This window comes from Siniperca chuatsi, linkage group LG2 (genome assembly GCF_020085105.1).
Source record: "Siniperca chuatsi isolate FFG_IHB_CAS linkage group LG2, ASM2008510v1, whole genome shotgun sequence".
NCBI classification, from domain to species: domain Eukaryota; kingdom Metazoa; phylum Chordata; class Actinopteri; order Centrarchiformes; family Sinipercidae; genus Siniperca; species Siniperca chuatsi.
In genome coordinates, this window is record NC_058043.1 from 13,085,169 (window position 1) to 13,108,983 (window position 23,815).

General features: G+C 38.5%; 1 protein-coding gene across 2 annotated transcripts; it reads left to right on the forward strand.

Moving 5' to 3' along the window:
* On the forward strand, window positions 1-23,236 carry myg1 (myg1 exonuclease). 2 transcript variants are annotated; one of them, XM_044169737.1, is made up of 8 exons: window positions 1-353; window positions 1,746-1,858; window positions 8,367-8,526; window positions 10,336-10,485; window positions 12,891-13,013; window positions 14,211-14,392; window positions 21,345-21,575; window positions 21,954-23,236. In XM_044169737.1, the coding sequence occupies exons 1-7, from the start codon at window positions 66-68 to the stop codon at window positions 21,532-21,534; spliced, it is 1,206 nt and encodes a 401-aa protein (XP_044025672.1). In that variant the 5' UTR covers window positions 1-65; the 3' UTR covers window positions 21,535-21,575; window positions 21,954-23,236. The 2 variants fall into 2 exon arrangements, with proteins under 2 accessions (XP_044025672.1, XP_044025662.1); XM_044169727.1 differs by lacking the exon at window positions 21,954-23,236 and having other exon boundaries at window positions 21,345-21,856.
* Window positions 23,237-23,815: the final 579 nt, after the last annotated feature.

Here is a 23,815-nt window from a genome sequence, read left to right on the forward strand (position 1 = left end):
ACCAAATCCGGTCCGGCTGCCAAATCTGTCCGCCACTAGCGCGTCTCGTGTAAAGTCACGTTTGAATGTGGCGTGTACGTATTATTGCACTCAATTTAATTAATTTGAAAATCACGTCCAAAATAAACTTAAGCCAAGCCGGAAGTGTTTTACGACTGTTAAATTCACAAGCTAGCGGCGGGTGTTTACTCTCTGTAGGCGTTACTCGCACAGAACCACGATACATGTCAAGTCAGCCCAAGAGACTGCGCAGTGAAAACATGACCGTTAAGAAGATTGGAACTCACAACGGAACCTTTCATTGTGACGAAGTTCTGGCCTGTTTCTTCCTCCGTCAGCTACCTGAGTACAAGGTAGGTTCAGTATGCTGCGACGGGGTGTTATGGAGAGATGGTGGGTACCTGTATTGTTCCCTAAACTGCTGCTGTTTAAGTACAGTCGGTGTCGTTACTACTGCGATTTAAACCCTGTTGATAAAACCGCACTTTAAATGTGTTTCTTCATTCTGCATTGGCTGATTTTTGGAGAAGTTTACATTTTATTCTTCTGTCAGGGATCCCATGTCATTTTATAACACTCCAAGTGGGGGAGCTGCTGTACAGATAGACGGAGGTCCCAGAAAGATGACATATAGACCTATAATAATTCTAGTGTAATCATACAGTTTACATTTCAGGAGAAAATGCCATAGCAAAAGGTCAGTTAAATAAACATAAAACGTGTGCAACACCTTACAACCACTATAAACTTGTTCCTACATCTAGGAACAAGGGCTATAGTGACTTTTTAAAGTAACATATTGTCTGAATAATTAGAAAACAAAGTGGCACTCATTCCTTCGTCATCCCTTATTTTTGATAGAGTCAAAATTATAACTATAACTATAATAATATATTTGTTTATCTAATGGCACAATCCCTGTCCTAAATGTAAACAAAGCTGTAGCCCCACCACCAAACTTAAAACACCACAATATGAATGGGGGATGAAATCCTTTATCATGGGATATATAATTTCATATTATGATATCGATATATATCTTGATACAGTACATTTTCTGGACAATTAATTGAGAAATTGTTGGGCTAATGTAGCAAATAAATACCTGACAAATCAAGGTACTACAAAATCATACAATAATACAATATTGTCATAAAGCAGGCTGGCTCAGTGGTTTGCAACATAGACCCAGACAAATTAAAGGGATAGCAAACACAGTATAAAAAACTGTATACAAATTTCTGACTGACATATCACAATATATATCATCCTATCGCCCAACCCTACTCCACTAGATAATATCTAGGTTCAAGCAACTACAATGTTGTTTTTTTCTGATACTGTAATAATTTTTGTCTACATAAGTAATGTAAATGCAGCATCAGGTCGGTCTACATGTTCATTTATGATTAGGTGAGAAGCAGACATAATGCTTGTTATTCATCTAAAAAACCCCTCTTTGATTACATATGTGAATTTACATGCAATTTATGTGGTTAAAAATGATAGATTATGCCTGTTAGAACTCAAAACCTGCTTCCAGATGGGTCCAATTAGGGCCACACTCATAATTAATGGCCTTGGTAGAATTCATTTAAATCCATTTGGCTCTTGAATTGAAAAGGTTTAGAAAACCTAAATGAGGCCTACACATAAAATCCAGATGTCATTTCTTTCCCGAAAATCTATCAGATGTTTGAAGATAGATGATTGCTGATCTCCAAAACTTTCTATTCATTGCACAGGATGCCGAGATCATTCGGACCAGGGACCTGACACAGCTGGCAGAGTGTGACATTGTTGTAGACGTGGGAGGAGAGTTTGACCCAAAGAGGCATCGCTACGACCATCATCAGAGGTACAACTTTGGCAGTAAGCTGCTGCAAAGAGATTACTAAGACTGGGGAATATATGAATATTTATTGTTCATCACCTGTCATGGTAATCATATTGTGGGTTTATTTTAATTATGATACGATTATGATAAATTAATATTAGAAAGCAATTACTTGCAGAGTAATTTTGTGAAACGTTTGAGAACATTTGACAGTTCAAGTTTGACTTTAAATTAGCATGTAGTCCAGTGTGGTGGACCTCAGCAAAAGAATGCGATGTTATATTTTTTACATAAACAGATATTGTAATATACATATGAATTAATGTAGGAGTAAGATGTGTTAATTATCATGTTTTTTTTCTGTAATCACTCAACATTTATATGAAGGTAAAAGAAATGCACACTATGTGTTCTTTTTAGTGATGGAAAAACTACCCAAACACTGTAAAATAACACAATAGCACATTCATATCGGACATTTTGACTTGCCACAGCTGCAAAGAACAGGGGTAACTAATATTATTAGCGATGGCACTTTCCATTTAGATGTGCCAGTGAGCCATGTCATTGAGCCAGCCACCATAATATATCTTATGAATTACACCTGGGCTTTTCCTGTCATAGTGTCTGCTGTGAAAAAGACCAATTGTCTTGTTTTTTATGAGAGATATTATTGGCCAATATTAGCTTAATTGATTAGTCAATCGATATATAATTTATTGGCAACTATTTTCATGATCTATTCATCGTTTAAGTAATTTCTCAAGCAAAAATGCCAAAAAGTAATTTGTTCCAGCCTCCCAAATGTGAAGATTTGCTGCTTTTCTCTGTTTTATATAATTGGAAACTGAATATCTTATTAGTCACTGAGAAATTACAATGGACATTTTTCACAAATTTCTGACATTTTATAGACAAAACGATTAATCAAGAAAGTAATCATTAATGAAAACAGTCATTAGTTGCCGCCCTGTGGAAATGCCGCTTGTTTTCAGACCGAACAATTGATCTATCCATTGAGAAAATAAACAGCAGATTAATCGATAATGAATATAGTCTTTAGTTGCAGCCCCATAATCAAGCTATATGAAGGTGGAAGTAACAGCTAATTACAGAACAGAAATATTCAGTCAATCAAGAAGAATTGTCAAACTCTATTAAGCCTTAAATGTTTGTTGTGAGGCGTGTGTTCATTCTAAAGCAGAGAGGTATTGATACACACATTGCCTTTAAGACCTGGGTTTATGTTCATGTCTTCTACTTGCTACTCAGACCTGTTGCTCTTTTTATACAAAGTATAATGAATCATATTATCATAATCTGGGGTCCAAGGATGAGAAAATATATTTCTCTGGGGCTTCTGTTCTGATCTTGTTGAAGCACCCTAATTGCATGAATCATGAAGGAACAGGCTTCATGTTTTCTGCTAAATTTCCTGCCAAAGTTCCTTCCGAATGATTGCATTCAATCGAAGTCTCATCACGTTGAGTAATCAGCCTATTGCAGATGTCTTCTTGTCAGCTTAATGTCCTGATGATAATCAGAGATAGCTTTTATGACCACAGTGAAAAAGATATGCCAGGGCTCTCTTCCTGGCAGGTCGTTAGTGATAATTAGAACTCCTTCAATTGAACGCCCCCCTGCTGTTGGTTCACGAGGCACAGAGGCTGCCACGACGCTGTCAGGGGCCGCAGGAGAATGTGGCTGTCACTCACATGCGCTGATGGGGGCAAGATGGTTGTGATGGCAGGGATGGATGTAAGTGGGCTGGGGTACTGGAGGAAGTTGGAGAAGGAGCTGACAAGAACAATTTGTCCTCATTTCAATAGCACTTGTTGGTGTACAGATGAAGTTGACAGCAATACCAATACATCACAGTAATAATTGTGAAATGAGAGCATGCAATTAAGCCATTAAAGGAGTAGTTCAACATTTTGGTAAATGGACTTATTTGCTTTCTTGTCGACAATTAGGTTAGATGAGAAGATTGATACGACTCTCATATGTCTGTTTAATATGAAGTTGGAGCCAACAGCCGGTTAGCTTAGCGTTGCATAAAAACTGAAAACAGGGGGGACCAGTTAGCCTTGCTGTAGCTCAAAGGTAACAAAATCTGCAGCTCACTAATTAACATGTTATATCTTGTTTGTTTAATCTGTACTCAAACCAAAGTGTAAAAATGCCATTTGGCCATTTTACGGGAGGTTATGTGCCGTACTATTACTTGGCAGGGCACAGTGACTTCTGAGAGTCTTGTTGCCACCGTGAGGTTGCCAGGCAACCAGCTGAGACTCCAGGAAGTCACTGCGCCCAGCCAGGAAAATGTCCTACACATAAATGGGAAATTCTCCTTCAGACAGAGCCAGGCTACTGTTTCCAGTCTTTCTACTAAGCTAAGCTAACCGGCTGCTGGCTCCAGCTTCATATTTAACAGGCGGATAAGAGTGTGATATCAATCTTCTCTAATCTAACTCTCAGCAAGAAAGCAAATAAGGGTATTTCCCAAAATGTTGAGCTATTACTTGAAAGACAGGCTCAAGGACAATTAATAGGGAATAACTGCCTGTTTTTCTTTAAGAAAACTTTTATCTTTTAAGTTTTTAGAAGTTTCTTAAGCAGGGAAGAAAATTGCTGTAAGAGGTAGAGGCATGAGAAATGTTCTCCAAATACTGACTGAAGGTTAATAAAGCACAACAGATTAGGTCTGGCAGGGATTAAGTTTGTGGTTGCTCACTAGAAGTGCACTCAGTGCTCCCCCCCTCAGCAAAGTAAGAAAGTAAGCAAATATGTTTCTGCAACAGTGACACAATTATGAATGTGGTCTGCATTTCGCAGAGAAATCTAATAGACTAACCATGTTTATACAGCTTTGTATTGTGACGTAGTTTAAGTTGCTTTCGCTGGTTGTGTGTTTGCAAACCAGCAAAGAAGGTTTCATGGACACAGCAGACTTCCCCTTCACCTCTATTCACCAAAAATCTATAATGCATGATAACATGGCCACAATTCATTCAACTAATCTGACATTAACATTTTCTGTTGGTGATCAACACATACTCTACATATCATTTGTAACAATAATTTGCATCTTGTATGTAGGTCTAACTCAACATGTAACATGTAACAGCATGTCTAATACAAAATATTTAATGCCGTCCCTAATCTCGCAGCACTGAGATGCACATTTTGAAGTGTTCTCAAATCTTACACTGAAATAACTGAGCCAGACACCATTCCAGTTTCTGAAGCGCTCGTATAAAACTATTTTGTCTACTCAGTCTAGTTTGGATTTTTTATGCCTCCGCTCGTGGCCAGAGGCATTATGTTTAGGGTTGTCTGTCCGTCCGTCACATTCTCGTGAACGTGATATCTCAGGAACGCCTTAAGGGAATTTCTTCAAATTTGGCACAAACATCCACAAGAATGAACTGATTTAAAATTTGTTGGTCAAATGGCAAGGTAACTGTGATCTCACAAAACATGTTTTTGGCCATAACTCAAGAATTGATGACCATATTTCACAGTTGGTCGGACAATGAATAAGTGACACTTTTGACTCAAAGGTCAATGTGACCTCAAAATAGGTTTTTAGCCATAATTTAAGAATTAATTGGGCAATTCCAGATATTACACTTACATGTTGACTGGGATGACACAATGATTAAACAGTACGGGCTTTCCTCCATGTCATCCATTCTGCCTTTCACTTCCTGCCTCATTTTGAATTTTGAGTCATCGAAATCACGTGACTGCAAACAACATATTGTAGAGCGCCTAGTTAATCTCGATCATGTCAGTGAGTGAGTTTTACCTACAGCTCATAGAGAGGCTTTGCATTTAGAAATGCCGGGAGAAAACAAAAGCACCACATTTTGTGAAGATATACTCTAAGAATCCATCTTTACATAGTAATCAAGTACATGTGTACCTGGTTAGCCAATACATCAATGATAATCCTTCATAAATCAGTTCAACAATGTAAATTCACTGGAATCATACATATGTATCATCAATACAGTGATAACTTCCATTTAGCAAAAAAATATGCTTCATACTTTTTTTGTATTCAGTTCCTTCCAAGTATTCACTACATGAGTCTGGACAGACATGAATGTAAACTGCAATTTAACCGGTTGGTGGAGGCATACAACCGCAGGGCAGTAATTCTACTTTTTGTGATGTAATATATTTGGGGGACTGAACAATTTTTTTCCTAAACCACAAGAAAGAGAGTAGTTCAGAGATGGGTCTGTAATTAGCAGATACAGTACAAGGGGTCAAGAACTGTTTAATGGTTCAACCTTTGCTTATTTACAACAAGAGAAGAAACCCCAGTAGTCAGAGAAGCATTGACGATGGCTAAAATGTTTTCATTGAATTAAAGAAATACTAACCAAGGTCATTATGACAGCAGCAAAGAAAAGGTTAATGGAAGCCCACGCTGTCCTCTAATACAGTATCTGTCTCTCGGGAGCCAATTTCCCATCATTTCAAGGGACTGCTGGGCTCAGAATGATGGAAAATTACTGGCCAGTAATATTCTTTTCATGAAGTGCTTGAGTTTCTTGAGTCATTGAGTTTCTTGTGATGCTTCGAGTAGAGGATAGATTCATGAAGCACAATTTTGCACACACGGTATGGTATGCAATAAAGCTATTCTTTCTAATGATATAGAGTGTGGTTCAACTGGTGCAGCACGGGAAACCGTGCTTAGTAATACTTAGTAATGCTTAGTATGCCAAAATATTTTAAATATTTTCAACTGTTTTATATTCTACATAACTGACTTGCCTTGATTTAGTTCTGTGTGGTAAACACAAACAGTTTGATGACTTCTCTTTGGTAAGCATATCTTTTTCAGCCATTCTCCATTTCACTCTGTCATTTTACTCTCGCTCATTCACTCCCATCTCCTGATAATCAGCACAGAAACGCCTCAGCTTGGCCAGTTAGCCCTTTAATGGATATGATTACCCCCTGCTTCCCTAGCTTGTCACTCATTCATTTGACTTGTCTGTTTTCCGCTATGTTGCAGCCCAAGCATCCTAATTAAGCCTCAATTAAATGGCCAGCAGTGGCTGGGTACTGGAGCCCACCCATCTCAGCATGTGGCTGAGGAGAGACCTCCGGTGGCTTTTATTTATGTGCTCACGCTTACAAACACGCCGGAGCATGCTTTCTCTCTCCAGTCAATGCAAACTCAGAGCTCTCTGAAGCTGAGGAGAATATTAATGGATGCAAGTCTCTTTTATTGATATCTGATACACATCCAGTAATGTACAGCATACATCTGGATGCAGCAGATATTTTATTGAAGAGGACAGTTAATGGAGAAAATGTGAATAGTCTGTTTATGAGCAGAACACTAATGTTTAATCTCCCAAGCCTTGGCATTAGTATTGAGTGTTGGATATCATCTGCCTATAGACCATGCAGTGATTTAATTAGGTTTCTGTACATACCGGTGAGCAAAGAAACCATCATAATCAGTCATTTATCTTCACTGCTAAATTTCTTATGATGGGAGTAGGTTTTCGATTATTTCTATTTTCAATTAATCTGCTGATTATTTTCTTGATTAATGATTTGGTCTATAAAATGTGAAAAGAATATCCATCACAGTTTCCTAAAGCCCAAGGTGAGGTTTTCTTTTTCTTTTTTTGGCATTTCTGCTTTATTTGATTGTCACAGTAGAGAGAGACAGGAAAGGCAGGGGAGAGAGAGGGGATGACATGCAGCAAAGTGCCAGGGCCAGATTCTAAGCTGTTCCACTGCGGTAAGGACTCAGCCTTGATAATGGTACCCGCTCTACCAGGTGAGCTACTGGGGCGTCCCTCAAGGTGACATTTTCAAACAGTCCATATCTCAAAGATATTCAGTTTACAATCATATAAAACAGAGAAAAGCAGCAAATCCTCACTGAATTTTGTTTGATAAATGATCATCAAAATAGTTCCCAATTAATTTTCATTCGATCAACTAATTGAACAATCAAACTAATAGTTGCAGCTCTAAATGTAGCTAGGTATTATTTTATTATAGATTTATCTATTGATTATTATTTTTATCAGTACTTTACAATAATATGAAGCAGAAAAGCAAGCAAATCCTTATATCTGTGAAGCGGTCACCAGCAAATATTTGGCATTTTTAATGATTATGATGATCAAAATAGCCACTGGTAATTTTATGTTGATCGACTAATCGGTTAGTGGTTACGAACTGTTGGTTGGACAAAACAAAACATTTGAAGATGTCACCTTGGACTTGAAGATTAATCGATAAAGTAATTGTTAGTTACAGCCCTAATTTAGTTTAATTCTGATAAACAGCGTATGTATTGACCAATTACATACAGTATGGGCTGATACATGGGGCTGTTTTGGGCCCAAGGAAGAATGCATGAAGTGGAAGGCATCTGTTTCAAAACATTGCACATACAAGCTATAGATGTTTTTTATATGATGACCTTAAAGGCCATTTCTGTTTCTGTTGCAGTCAGCTAACAGAATGTCTTCCCTCTGTTCAGGACCTTTGCAGAGAGCTTCCACAGCCTGTGTCCAGAGAAACCATGGGTGACCAAACTCAGCTCAGCCGGCCTGGTCTACCTACATTTTGGTCGTCAGCTGCTGGCCCAGCTGACGCAGCTAAAGGAGGGTGACAGGCAGCTGGAGGTGCTCTTTGACAAGGTGAGAGGAGGAAGACGATGGATTTATGGCAGGCAGTGGATTAGCAGCCATTATGTTTTATTCACAACACAAACACTCCATTGGAAACAGGTGTTTTTTCTTGCCTCACTCGTATCAAAAACATCATGTCGGTGGGTGAATTGAACCTAAACTGTCAATTTCGGTTGTGAAAAGTATTGTTGATACTTTTATACTTTTTCGATACCACGTGTTTAAAACAATAATCTTCGTTAATTATAAATTCAATAATATTGAAAGTACCGAAACTATAAACAAAAACAGATCTACAATCTTTAGATGGTGTTCAGCGTGCGTTTTGTTGCTGCCCAGATCCACAGCAGTGCATTGCTTAGCTTCCGTGCTGATACTTCTGTCTGATCTCCAAACTGGGGGTGTACTGATCGCTGTCTACTGTAGGTATTTATACTGTACAGGGGAAACCCACAGAGACCACTGTACTGAGAAAACTAGAGGAAATGAGAATTAATACTAAAAGCAATAATAACGACATAAAGAATGCGTCTCCCTCCAAGGTAGGGAAAACATTTCAGAATAGTAATAATAATAATGCTAATTACTATTAACATTATTACAGATGTGTTGGTATGTGTTCAGTGACTTTTTCTGTACCAGCACAGTGTGCAGGTTGTTAATTTAAAAAAAGAAAAAAATTATACTTTATATAAAAATTATATTTTGTATGTCTAGGACTTTTTTTTTTCTTTTTGCCGTGGTATCGAAAGAGGTATCAAGTATAGTTTTTTAATACTAGTATTGTATCAAAGTTTAAAATTCTGGTATCGTGACAACCTTAGTGTATTAAAATGTAACGAGGAAAGCTAGCTTGTGAGTTACTTTGGTAAAATGAATTACAATGGAATTAAAGCACACTTATGTCTGTGCACTTTGTCCATGTTGGTTGTTTTAAAAACAGAAACCATGCAGTCACTGTCTGTAGAAAATGCTGAATGTTTATTGTTAGAATTTAGTTTATGGCATTTTACCTTCTTCAGACAGTTGGCAATAGAGCGTCATTAGAAATAAAAGCAGAGAGAGACAGGAATGTGGCAAAGTTCCTCTGCCAGATTCCAACCGAAGACAGTGCAGTTATATTTAAAGCATTTTAGACAGCTGGGCCAGCAGGAGGACTCGGCACACACAACATTTTGATGGCCAGGCACATTAAGCCAGCCAAATCTGAGGTCACCATAAATATTAGAACTATTAACTCATATTATCATTGACCTTTTGATGTGTCAGTTTGTTTAAAGCCCCAAGTAATCCTTTTACTCATGGCTGGGGATTTATTTATTTTAGGATGTTGTCTCATCCTCAGCCAGTTCAGACAAACTGAACCTCTATTTTTGCCCCCAAAGTTTGGTTCCACTTGTAAGCCACTTGTAAAATGTCAGCTCTTGACTTTGATTGACCTTCTGATGTACTGAGGAGTTGACTTTTCAGCACTAAATATGTCTGTGCTTCTCTGCTCCTCTTCCAGTTCTAGTTTTGCTAGTGAACTGTAAAATAGCAGCAATGTGTCTATTCCTTTTGGTTTAATGACCTAGCCGTGCACTTAAGCCTGTAGCTGCTCACACACTGTGACCAAATGGATTTCAATCAGGATAATGAAATCCCAGTACATATCTCTCTCCTGAAAGTCCTGTTTTTTAACTGCCCTGGCTTGAAAAAAGGGAGGGTTTACTGCCAATTCTCCCTTTTCAAAATGAACATAAACATAAAACAGCTGATTCCTGTGTCATTACAGGTTCATAACCTCTCCTGTCACATGTCTCTTTCAATTCCTTGCAGCTGTATGAGAACTTTGTGGAGGAGGTGGATGCTGTAGACAATGGCATTTCACAGTATGATGGGGAGGCCCGCTACTCCGTCTCCACCACGCTGAGCGCACGTGTCAGCCACCTGAACCCACGCTGGAACAGCAAGAGTCAGGACACTGAGGTGAGGGGTTGCATGAGTGGGAATGCATACCCACACTTAGCACACAGACTGGTCTGATGCAGCACCTTTATTATACATCAGGTTGATGATGATGATAGAAATGTTAATCTTTTAAACTAAAGGTCACACATATTACATTTACTGTGTGTGGGTATGTAAATGTGATATAAGGTTATTAAAATGGAACATATTCTTTGTTTCTTGTAGTTTGAATTTAAAGACCAAAATACTTCACAAGGAATGAAACATTAACCCCTCAAATTCTAGATATTGCCTAGGTCAGGTTTGGATTTTATTATTACAGGGTTAGAGATAAAGTAGAATTAGGATTAGATTTAGGTTGGACGTGTTGTGGAGAGGGTTAATGAGCGGAAATGATTGTACCCCGTGAATGACTTCACTTACACAAAATTGAAATTTAGCAGCATCACAAGGTGTAAGTAACAACACATTTCATTAGAAGGAGTTGTGAGAACATGGTGCAGTGGTACCAATGGTATATCAGGTTCTTCTCGATACAGTATACATCAGGATATCCCGAATCATGGCGTGACAAAGTGAACCCCTTTTGACTCACATTCACAATGTGCAACTACTTGTGAGCAGGTTTTTATGACCATTAAAGCCTGTCTGTCTAAATTATAAGTTAATTATAGTGCGTTACGGTACTCTGTGGATACAGTAAATATGTGTTTTATCATTTCCTGGATTTCTACAGTATGACTCGTAGACACTGGGTATGTAGGTTATTGTATCTTTTGAAGGGGAAAAAAACATGAGACACTACATAACAGTGTCATACAGACGAGGCATTATGCCTTCTCTTTTTTCACCCACTGCAATTTCCTAAAGCCCAAGCTGATGTCTTCAAATTGCTTTCAAATCTCATTTTTCTGTCCAACCAACGGTCCAAACACCAAAGATATTGAGTTACTACTGCATAAGACAAACAAGAGCAACAAATCCGCACATGATTGGAGGGGTTGGAACTGGGTATAGTTTGCATTTTTACTTGAAAAATTACTTGAATGATTCATTGATTTATCAAAATAGTTGCTGATTGATTAATTCTTGGGTCAATCGACTAATCGCTTAATTGACTGATTGTTTCAGCTTTAAGTCTTTAAAACCCAAATTACATCAGTACAAACAAATCCAAAAAATAATTTCCATATAAAAAATGCTCAAGTACAACAATAAAACAATATCTAATTGAGTCAGGGAACCTTTCTAGTTGATGACTCAATATCCTGGCACCATGGATAAGCCCTGACCTGAACTCCCTGAAGCCTCTTTTGTTTTTGACACTTTTGATATTTAATAGAAGGGTGTTCCACAGTAGGGCCCTAGTATAAAAACAGGCTTTTGGCATCATTTAATGTGATAATCACACACAATGGGCAAACTGTAGTGTAACAAAAATACAAGATAGGTTAAGAATGTTGTGGTAAACATGACAGGTGCAGTGCAGCGCAATCAGTGTGCAGAGGTCGTTTTTAGAGCCGTGCAGAAACAACAGAGGCCCAGAAATGGCCTAGTGTGACTTTCTCTCATTAGTGCAGGAGGGGAATGCCTGCAGGGAAACACCACCTGTTTTCTGCAGACTCTCATGAGATATACCTGCAGCCTGGCTTTGCATATATGTTTTTTTTCATCATCGGTGCCGTCTCAGTGGAGTAGCTGGCCTATTTGTTTTTTCACATTTCATTTCACACAATTATAATTCTTGTCCTGGCACTTTCCTCTAAGTCCTCTGCTAACTCACACCATGAGGCAAGGAAGCTCTGAGAGATTAGAAAGTGTGAAAGATTTGTATTGGAAAATGTTTGGCAGACAAGTTGATGGTAGACTGACCTGGTGAACTCTCAACTGTGGCTGTTTATGATAATTGAAAAACCTACACTGACACTGCAGCCTCCTCAATCAGATGCATGCAGATCAGACTTCTGCCTGACAAACTGCGTGTCTGAGTGTGAGAGCGTTTGTGATAGCATGTCTTTGTGTGTATATATCTTCCTGTTTTTTCTTTCTCATGCTTTCTTGAGTTTCTTCTTACAAGACTATGAGAGAGTGAGGTCAGGCTGGGGTTTGTGCAGGACATGTTGGGAAGCTGATGAAGTAGGGCTGCAAGGATTAGTGTGGTGGAGATGGTTAGACAAGACTGTATCACCCCCACTTATTGTATTTGACATCAAACTGTATTGGAATTCAGAGTGAATGATAATGAACTAAAAGGATTTTGAACCATGAGCAGTGAGTTCTTTTTTTTTTTCATCAAAATAACATCTAAAATCTAGTCATTTGTCAAAACTATATTTCTGCCTTCATAACATGATATCGTATTACTCTCACAGTCTCACACGATACTTGACAGTAGCATGTATATGTATACATGTTTTCACTAGGAGGGTTTCAGACAGGCTATGCAGTTGGTTGGGGAGGAGTTCCTGGACCGTCTGGACTTCTACAAGTCGTCCTGGCTGCCGGCTCGTGCAGTGGTGGAGGAGGCTGTTAAGGAGAGGCATCAGGTACAAGACTATCCTATCTAATGTGTACATTTTTGGTTACATTTTTTTGTCCTTTGTAAACATTGTAGCTTGGCACTTCTTGAAGATTGTCTGTCCATCGTTCATGTCACCTTAATAGTGTATAGTGAGTAATTCATCAGCAGCAATGGGTTTCTTCCTTCTCTCGTGTTGTTTTCTTGTATGAGTATCTGTTAAATAATATTGATATATTGACTTGATTGATATGATTTTTTAAATTTTTTTATTATTGTGTAAATTGTATATTGTAATGTACAGTATTAATGTATTGGTAATACGGCAAAAAATACCAAACACACTAATCACCAAATAATTGTTGAGTCCATTATTTATAATAGAGGGAGGATTCCTACAAACCCTGACCGTGTGTCTCTGTGTTGCTCTTGATGAATTGGGAGGTAAATGGTGAAATTGTAGTTTAGTATGCAGACAGAACAGAGTCTTTAGTTTTAGGCATTGAAAATACTTGTATTATTATTGTAAAAATTTGTATTAGCTCTGAAAAAGAAATTAAGATATTGAAAAATGTTCCACTGGAAAAAATAATACACAGGCATAAAACTGAATAAATAAAGTAATTTCTTTTTACCATGAACTTACAAACATGTTATTTTATTTAATTTGGATTTATTTTTTGCATTCTTTTCAGTGACAATCTGGTGGATTTTTTTGCAGTGTCTGATTTTTTTATTTATTTTTTTATAGTGACAGGGTTTTCCCCCCAATGACAGTCAGTTTTGATTCTCTGTCACTGTTCTGGCAGGGAGGGAAGGGATTTTGGGGGATATTTGATCCCTTTGTTTTTTTTCCAGTGGAACTTTTTTCAGTATTGATACCTTTTTCAGTGCCTATACACGTTTTTCAATGTTTCCTTTTTCAATTAAAGTTTTCATTTCAGTGGTAAATTGTATTTTTGATGACAAAAACTAAAAACTCTGTTCTGGCTCCATATTTTAGCTGAAGTTAGATTATATACTGTACTATTATGTATAATGATGTCTTTGCACTATTTGTATTGTTTACAACTCACAGAAACACTTGACTTGTATTTAGACATTTTATTTATGTTGTTGGTCATTGATGCTTTTTATATATATTTATATATACCACTTTTTATGTCATGTCTTTTATCTTGCACATTAGTAACACACAATTTTCTGGTTCTCTTCTTGTTTCCAGGTAGATCCCAGTGGGGAAGTGGTGCTGTTCGCCCAGGGCGGGTGTCCCTGGAAGGAGCATCTGTTTGCCCTGGAGAAGGACCTCCAGGTGGAGACGCCCATTAAGTTTGTCCTTTACCCCGACCAGAATGGACAGTGGAGGGTCCAGTGTGTCCCCGCTGGGCTCAACACCTTCCAGAACAGGTGCGACTTCAGCCAAAGTCTATTTATAGTTAGATTTTCTTAAAGGTTATTTAAATGCCATTGCTGCTTCATGAGGTGTAGCTTGTGAGCTCATGTGCGGAGGGAGAACCTTGGATGAGTTACCGTGGCAGAAATCAAACTTGCAGAACTCACAGGGATGTTGTGACACTGACTCGCACACAAGAAATTCTCCCAGACAGGATTTTTTTAAACGTTGGTGGAGAACGCAGTGACAGGCATGGCTCCAAAGTCTCCCAGACATGTTGAGTTGAGCTCTGGTGACGGAGACGAACCATGATGAATGCTTTAACTTTCATGCTTATCGGACCATTTGACAACTACTCACGGAGGGTTGATATGTCATCTGGTGAGAGACTAACTCCTGCTTGGATAGAAATACTTGTTTGTAGGATTAGGAAGATCCTTTAGTTAAGGCAGAGGTTTGTTCTCACATTGCTCTCTAAGGAGTAAGGATGTAAACACTCCCTCAACAGACATAGCAGATAGAGCCCTTTCTCCATGCCCACCACTCTCACCCAGGTGTTTCTCTTTTGTTTTCTTGACCTTAATTACACTTCTGCTCCAAATACAGGAATGCAATACATGCTGGTTTGGAAATTTGATAGATACTTTTATTTACAGCCAGTTAAACATACTTCAGGATTTTTATTAGGTGAATTTAAATGAATGTGAGATTCATGCTCTATTGAACAACAGAGTCTCTTTAATTGAATAAACACCATTGTCTACTCACGACTCTCTCGTAATATCAATATGATTTAGGCCACTCAGAAATTACACATCTGTATCATTGAGTGTTTATAGTCTCTTTTAATCTTCAAATAAGAGCACTGACCAAATCAGTGGTTAGATGTGCCACAATTCTTCAAGTCTCAGTTTTTCTGAGAATGATCTGCTTTTAAACATGGTGGAGCACCATTTAGTTTCTATGCATCAGATATCTGGAACAAACTTACTGAATATCTCTTCTCCAACTCTAAATGCTTTTAAATTAATGCTACTTGTCATTTTATTAAAATGTTAGGCTATTTATTTCTGAAACTGTGCTACTTTTATTCTCTTGTCTGTTACTCTTTTGTATTTCCCTTCATTTCATGATATGCTAATTTAGTTTTTCATGGTCTTTTTAAATGTTTTAATACATTCTATGCCTTATGTACTGTAACTCAGTTTGAAAAGTATGTGTGCCATACATATAAATGTCTTTCCTTTCCTTTCCTTGCCTTGTGCACCATGCACCATTATGCATGTTGCTGCTGTTATGACATTTCTGCATCTTTTAGCAATAATGAGGTCCCCCAAACCCTCAAGCCTGGCACTTAAGCGAAAGATGCCTCATCCATGCCCATTAAATCATATTAGTATTCCTGTCTTGTGGCTCTGTACATAATGATAGTGGTGACAAGACAAAGACCCTCTGTGTGAATTTGTCAGATGATTAACACCTCTCAAGTCTGCGTTTGTTACCTCTGGAGGGGAACTGTTTACCTGAGGAGCCTCTCATGCTCAGACCTAATAACGTCATCAACCTCCCCACTGGAGTCCTGTTGTTGGTGTGTTGTTTGGCTGCTGCCCTAAATCCCAGCATGCAGCACACTTGATCAATGTATGGCCAAGGAAACGTGCTACAGGCTTATCCTGCATCTTCTGTAGAGATACTCGTCTTTCTAGCTGTTTGGTTGTAGTGTTTTCTTGTCATTGCTTTACAGCATCATGTTTAAAATCGTTATAATCTGTAAAACACATTTTCGGTTTCATCTTTCACTAAATATTGACTGAATATTAGCCTCATTTTACATTTGGTACATTGGTGCTGTTTATTGATCCCTGCATTTCAAAGTGGTGGCAGTGAAATCTCACCATGTGCACTTAAGCACCAGTGACTGAGGTGGAAGAATATTAGTAGTGATTATTGCTTTTCAAAGCTTCAGAGATGAACAATATTGCCTAGTGTTGGGTTCTGATAGCTTAGTATATATTATATTATAGTTTCCCAGTCGGCAAAATACCCGTATTTGTTAAGCTCCAACTCTAACAAACCTTTTATCTCTCCTCAGTATTTTTTATTAGCAAAGAGCAATGCAAAACATATAGGCAGCATGCTTCTCATTTTTATCTGATTGTTGCTGGTTAAGATAACAGACATCACCGGCGGCACATTAGATCAACTATAGTTGATTAATCTTAATTTGGTAACCACTAACATGAAAAGTTTGGTTATGTTCATTAACCCCAGGTTAATGTGCTCTGTCCAGCTGGTGTCTCTATTCAGCCAAAGATTGTGAATGAAAAGACGCATAACTCTGTAACACCACTGTAGGACTGTGAGTGGACTGGGTAGTTGAACAGAGAGAGTGGCGACTCTTCTCTCAAACATTTAATTAACATTTCATATATTATGGTGCTCATCATATTTTCAAGTTGTCTTTACAGGTTGTAACCATGAATTCAGCTGCCACTAAAAACGGTAGTGTTTCTGGCTTCTAAGCAAACAAAAGGTGATTAGATATTTTTGAGATGTAGTTATTTTAGCCCTTAATTACTTGCAAATGTTGAAAAGTAAATCTGATAACATTCGATAAGGGATTCGAAAGGACTAAGATTTAAAAGATTTTTTTCGGCATTTCTGCTTTATTGAGATAGTGATAGCTGGAGAGAGAATAATATGTTCAGCAGTAGTTCAGGGTCAAAGGTTAAATCCTAGATTATTGTCTGATATCGTCACTCTTATTAATTATTTCCCCTAAAGCACAAATCATGCATCTTTCAATCATATTTTTTGTGGGTCGAATGCAGGTTCATCCCAAGGGAAAATTTAATAGAAAATGTAACTGTTTATATAAAAGTATAATAAGTGTCAAAGAGAAGATAATTTTGTTTACAGCTGTGACATTTTCTGTGTAATTTCCTCTCCCTGGATTCAAGGCATTTTCTGTTTGTAGAAAATCCCCTGAGCAAACACATTATGCAATCCATTATGAAATGTAAATGAATTAAGTCTTAAGACTTTATCCTCGAAAATTAGCCTAACCTCTATCAAACAAATGCACTGAAACTCTGTAACTTATCACAACACAACTTTTTACTCAGTATTATACTTTGTGTACTAACCTAACCTTATACTTTGTGACAAATACATTGCGTTTCCTGTGACTGCTTCAAATTAAGCCAGTGTTTTGCCAGTTGAATGCTTTTTGAGACCTATAGAAGTAGGAAATGTTGGGTTTTCCTCAGCTGTAATTAAGAGAATGAAGATTAAACAGTGAGGCTGATATCAATGAGATTAAATCAGAAACAGTAATGCTGGATTACATTCCTTTATTGTTTCCTGTGAATCCCTTGTGCAATTTTAATCCTGCATGGGAAAGACTCCGCCACTAACAATGAAAACTACTATATAGAGAGGTAAATACATTGAATGGTTATTGTTGACAAAATGCCATCCATAAATAGTGCCAAAAACCTTTGTGAAAAATGTAAGGATTATAACTCTAATATGGTCATTTTGATTCTCCACACAGTAATTCTACTGCTGCTACTTCTGTCTGCTTTGCACATGTGGCATCTATTGAATGTATTTCTGTCCTGGAAGTCCCTCCTACGCTGCTCTATCTGAGGTTTCTCCCTTTTTAAATTTTTTATATTTTGTGTGAAATTTTCCGTATTCAAATTGAGGGTATAAAGATAGAAGATGTCATATATTGTACAGATTGTAAAGTCCTCTGAGATAAATTGGTGGTTTTGGACTACATAAATCAAATTGACTTTACAATATATCTCAGATATACCTCATGCTAGGTTTCAGACCTTACTATCGCCACAGATGGTCTTCAAGCCACTAGTCCACCTGACCACCTTGTTCTTTAAATGTCTTGTTACCTCTGACACTATGTGCCCATATGCTTTTATCCTGGGTTTGACACGTCTCATTATTGATACACTGTGGGTTGCCCAAAGACACAGGAGGAGGATGGAATAGCTTTTTGATTCAGTTCTGATCTGACCAGTGGCTCCTCTGCCTTCTATTTTCACCTCTTTCCCTGAGGTCCCCTTGCTTTTGGCTCTCCCCTTAGTGTTTCATTTCTGCCTCTCTCTCTCACTGTCCTGCTCTCTTATGTACAGTATTTCTGTCTCTGTCCTATAATCACCCTCTTCCATTTCATCACCTTTTTTCCTATCTGTCTTGGTCTCTTCCCATTAATCCTATTTCTCCCCCTTCATCCACCCTCTCCCCTATCTCACTGCCTCACCTTTCACACCTTCCGCCCCTCCATCGCCTTGTCCCTCCTCTAGACTTTTTTCCACTCTGCTGCAGAATCTCATCAGGCGGCAGTGCTTTCAACTAAAAAGACAGGCACCTGCTTGTGAGCACTTCAATAATTTAATTTAATGCAAACATGGCAGTTGGTGTGGAGCTACATGAGACCAATGGCTTGTGAGATGGATTAAAAAACATAGCCCCAGATGGCTCTGTCTCTGGGTGGCCTGCTTCCTCCCAGTGGGCATGTGCCGAGTCTGCAAAACGGGTGTTGTTATCACCTGTGTCCCTGCTACTGCACGTGGGGGGTAAAAAGTTCTATTTTTATCAGCATCACATTGCTAAGGAAATGTGAGCGGGGAGTGGAATCAGTCCTTCGTTGGAGATGTACTGTACAGGGCTGTAGGTTGACAGCAAAATGAGCTGAACCAGACCATATACCTCTATTAAATTAAGAATCTAATTAAAATGATTTGTCGATTATCAATATAGTTGCCAGGTGGGGAAAAAGCAGTGAAAGTGATGAAATTTAAATAATTCCATGTGATCCCCCTCTAGTGATATCAGTTGGCTAAATCATTGGTATGTCCCATGTTGAAAGGAAAAAATGTGTGAAGTGTGTAAAATCTCTAGCACAGAGATACTGTCCATGAATTATGACTCAACAAGCTGCAGGGGGATTCAACAGCTCTGCATATATACAAATGTTCAAGGTTCAAGTTCTGTACAATATCACTAAACACATGCAGTTGATATTTTACGTTTTAATGACCCCTTATCTCCAGTATATCTAATCTTGAGTAATATATATTTTTTTCCTAATGAAGCACTAATTTCCAGTGTTTTGTTATGGTATAGTAAAGGTCTTGGGGGCTTATTTTTATACCGGTCATCTTGAGAATCAGAGCTTCCTGGCCTGTCATAACAGTCACCCCCCTCCTACTCCTTCCCTCATTACCAACCCTGTTGACCTTTCCTTTTGAGCTTGTTTTCCAGCCATACTGTGAGCTATTGATCGGTTGATTCATTTAACAGGGATAAGGGGTTTGCCATGCTTTCCTCCCCAGGTCCTATGACAGTCTTAATAAGGATAAGATCGTGTATCCTTGAGATAATGGCATGGACTGCACACTTGAAGAAGAATTACGAGTTTCACGTGAATTCATTATTGTTTTTTTGCGCTTGTGAAGCTCCTCACTCTCAATTTTAGAGGATGTTATACAGAATGGCATTAAATATTGAAAGGGAAGCAGAATGTCTGGGAACCCTTCAATATTGAGATCAAGAGAAAACACTTGACTCATGTCAAACGTGGCTGCAGTTTGAAAACTGTCACTTTTTTTGTGACAAGTCAGACTGTACAGTTCCATAATTCATCAAGCATGTGACAGAGAGGTAGAGGAACCTGAGGTTGGCATGACATTTTTTATGAAATCTGCAGCTTTTAGCCAGTTTATAAGGCATTTAAAGTCTATTTTAGAAGCAGTGCAAGGGCAAGAGGCGAGCGAAGTGATTAATCAGAATAAAATCAGTATCAGAATGAAACATTGCTAAATATATCAATACTTTGAGAAGAACATTGGTCTGAGATAAGGGAGATAATAACCCCATCAAGGCAAGAATGACACGCACGCACACAAACACACACACACACACACACACACACACACACACACACACACACTGAAGAGAACTGGTAATGTGTTTAAAATGATGTGCCAGGCTGTAGACAGAGGTGTATGCAGCATGCATTGGGTGGTAAATTAGCTGCTCTACATTTTTATACATTTTCAGCCTCTGTACATTACATCTAGAGACAGCTCGAAAACCCTCACAGAACCAATATTTTCCCCACTTTGTAAGATTGCCTGTTGAATCCGTCGCCATCGTATGGCTCTCCAACTACTGTGCTGATCTGTGATTTTCCACATTACTGGAGAAGAATAAAACTGACTTTTATTGGTCTATTAGCTGGGGCTGATTGTAGTGCTGCTATGTGTGAGGGTTACTGCAGTTTACCATTGATGGCAGCAGTTTACCTCGAGTCCTTCAGGTCATGAAATCTGAAAAGATTAGTAATCCAAATCTTTGTGCAAAGCCTTGCTGAAATAAATAAAGTCATTATCATCATTTAATTCACATCATAAAATGTCTTTGTTTATTAGCATTGCAACTAACAATTATTTTCATTATCAATTAATTTGCTGCAATTGATTAATAAAATGTCAGAAAATAATGCAAAATGCATATAACAGTTTCCTAAAGCCCAAGGTGACATATTCGATGCTCATTTTGTCCAAAACCCAAAGATATTCAGTTTACTATCATATAAGACAAAGAAAAGAAGCAAAGCTTCACATTTGAGAAGCGACAACCAGCAGATATTTGGATTTTTTGCTTGAAAAGTGACTCAGACAAAATTAAGTTTAGAAGCTGATAATTTTTTTGCCTAATTGTTTCAGCTTTATTAACCTTTATTCTGTTCTTCTATTGATATTTTGGTGACACTATCCATCAGTCCAGAACCAGTTTTATAATTGCTATTTTTCTGGTTGTGCAGACATGTACAGCACAGTGTGTTTTCCAAAGGCAATGTGTCAACAGGAAGTGAGCAGCTGACCCCACATAGTGTCCATCTGTAAGCCAACTTGCCCTTCTGTCTTCCTGTCCCAGGCTGTCCCTGCTAGAAGAGTGGCGCGGTGTTCGTGATGAAGCACTGTCGGAGCTCAGTGGGATTAAGGGCTGCATCTTCGTCCACGCTGGAGGCTTTATTGGCGGGAACAAGAACAAGGAAGGAGCCCTGGAGATGGCCCGGAGGACCCTGCAGGCCGCCGCCCAGTCCCCTGCAAACGGAAGCTGCTGAAGGGTCAGAGAGGACAGCCAACAGCACATTTTGTTCTCGGGGTCAGTCTTTAGAGAGGATAGCAAGGATTAAAATGTTAGTTTGCTTGCTTGCAGCTTGTTTGTCCCAGCCAGGCCTAATGTTGTTTTGTTCTGCCATGCCAGGATCGGGATAGTATGGACATGGTAGCCAAATAACCTTGGACCAGTTTCCTAAATACCTATATTCCTACAGAGGCTCACTGAATCATAATGTTGACTCATGTTATTCTTCTTTTCTCTGCCTGTTTTCATAAATGTAGGTCTGTCTTGTTCATTTGCAATAAAAGACTATTTGGATTATATTCTGTTTTTTTGTAAACATTTCAGTATTAGGTTAAATCAAGCAATAAGGTGATTGCTTTTCAAATTCTGCTCTATCTCTCTTTTTTCACTGTCAAGGGGATATGATGCAGACAGTCTGACCAACCAACTCCAACATCTTCAAAGCCTGCGAATACCATGGTCTTACCTTTCAAGGGTCGATTTATATAGACACCTGGACAGTGGTTCATCCTTTCATTTCCAGCATGCTGACATTAACTGTAGCACTACAAAGAGATGCAGACGTTACTTCCGCTGGCTCCAAGATCAAAGCATCAATAATGAGGCCTGATTTAATTCTGAGAAATTATATTTTCAAATACCACAAAGAGGTGCTTCTTATGGCAGCCAGTGTCGTGACAAGGTTACCGGCAGTGGGACGAGCTGCACAGTCAATTTCCCTGTAATAAAGTCGGGGATGTGCTTTGAATTTTCTCATTAATACTCCAGATTTTTTCCCCCTGTATCTCTACCTGTTAATCCTTCCTTATTGCATTCTCCACAAGGCTGCCCATGTGCTACTCTTGCCCTACACAACATATTGCTCTATAATTTCATTGCTGTGCATTTTATTTCTCAGTGCCAGTGCAAATGCCACAGCAGTGAACAAATAATTCATGTGTTCTTACTTACAGCTGTTAAAGGTGGGGTATGTGATTCTGGAGAAATCCAATAGTATGACAAATACCATAATATAGAGCGAACGACGACACACCTAGTAATATAACTAACGTTAGCTAGGTTGTGGGTTAGCATGCTGTCGCTACAGTTGCTGTAACAGCCAGAGAGGACGAGACGGTTTCTCAGAGCAGCAAACCAGCTCCAGACAGCGATACTCACAACTCTCCTGCTACTAAAGCAAACACCACAACAGCAGCATATCTTGGCAAACTAGAAAGTAAGCTGAATGTCTGTGGGGAAAGTCATTTAACGTTACCTGACGCACAAATCATGGCTGGAACAGTGTTGTGTGGCTCGGTCCGAGCCACTTTGTTTGTTTCCCATTTACAGAGCCAGGGCTGTGTACAAACAACAGATTTTTTTTCAGCGTGCACACTGAAAATGTGTATTGGATTAGAATCACATACCCCACCTTTAATGTTGCTCTGCTTTTCTTTTCTTTTTTCCTCATTTGTAATTTGTTGTGTTTAGCGGTGTAGACTGTTAATTCTTCAGTGACAGGACTTTTTTACCATCTTTCTTTGTCACTGTTTGCTTTCTTTGTTTCTCTCTTAATTGAAACAGACGGTTTTTATGCTCTGAGTGGGTCCTGCTCAGAAATACATTTGTTGCCTTTAAGTCAAAGAATTCACACAGATAATAAATGGTTGTAATAATAAAGCTCTCAGTGTATCATCTAATCTATATTTAGTCTCAAATTTCAACTGCTCAGTTATTTTTTTGCCCTTTAAGCTGAGAGTGCATTGACTACTTATAATAGCTTTGGAAAGGTACTCTTTCTATTACATCTAATTTTCCACACTATCTTTGTCTCAAATGTGCACACACACACCCACACACGTTAGTGTTATTACTCTGCTCTCCATTGTGCTGGACGTAAGCCAAGGTCTCAATCCAATATATACACATTTGTGACAACCTTTTACAGTCACATGGTTCATATTGTAATCTCTGCCAACCAGTGCTTTGTTGTTTTGGGAGATAACCCCTTTTTCCCAGCGTATACCTCACTAAAAGAAACAGGAGACAGCAAAGGTGTATTAACCACAGCTGTGTAATTGCAGACACTTTGGGAGCAACATCAAAATGAAAGGAGGAAAAATCTGACTTGTAGCCTAATATGTATTGATTTGAGTTTCCAGCCACCACTTTACCCTTGCATGCACAATTTCAGGCTTATTCATGATCGAGTGCACTTGCCTGATTGCTGTGCACAGGAAATCACAAAATGCTCTGACTGTATTTTAAAATTCAAAGCA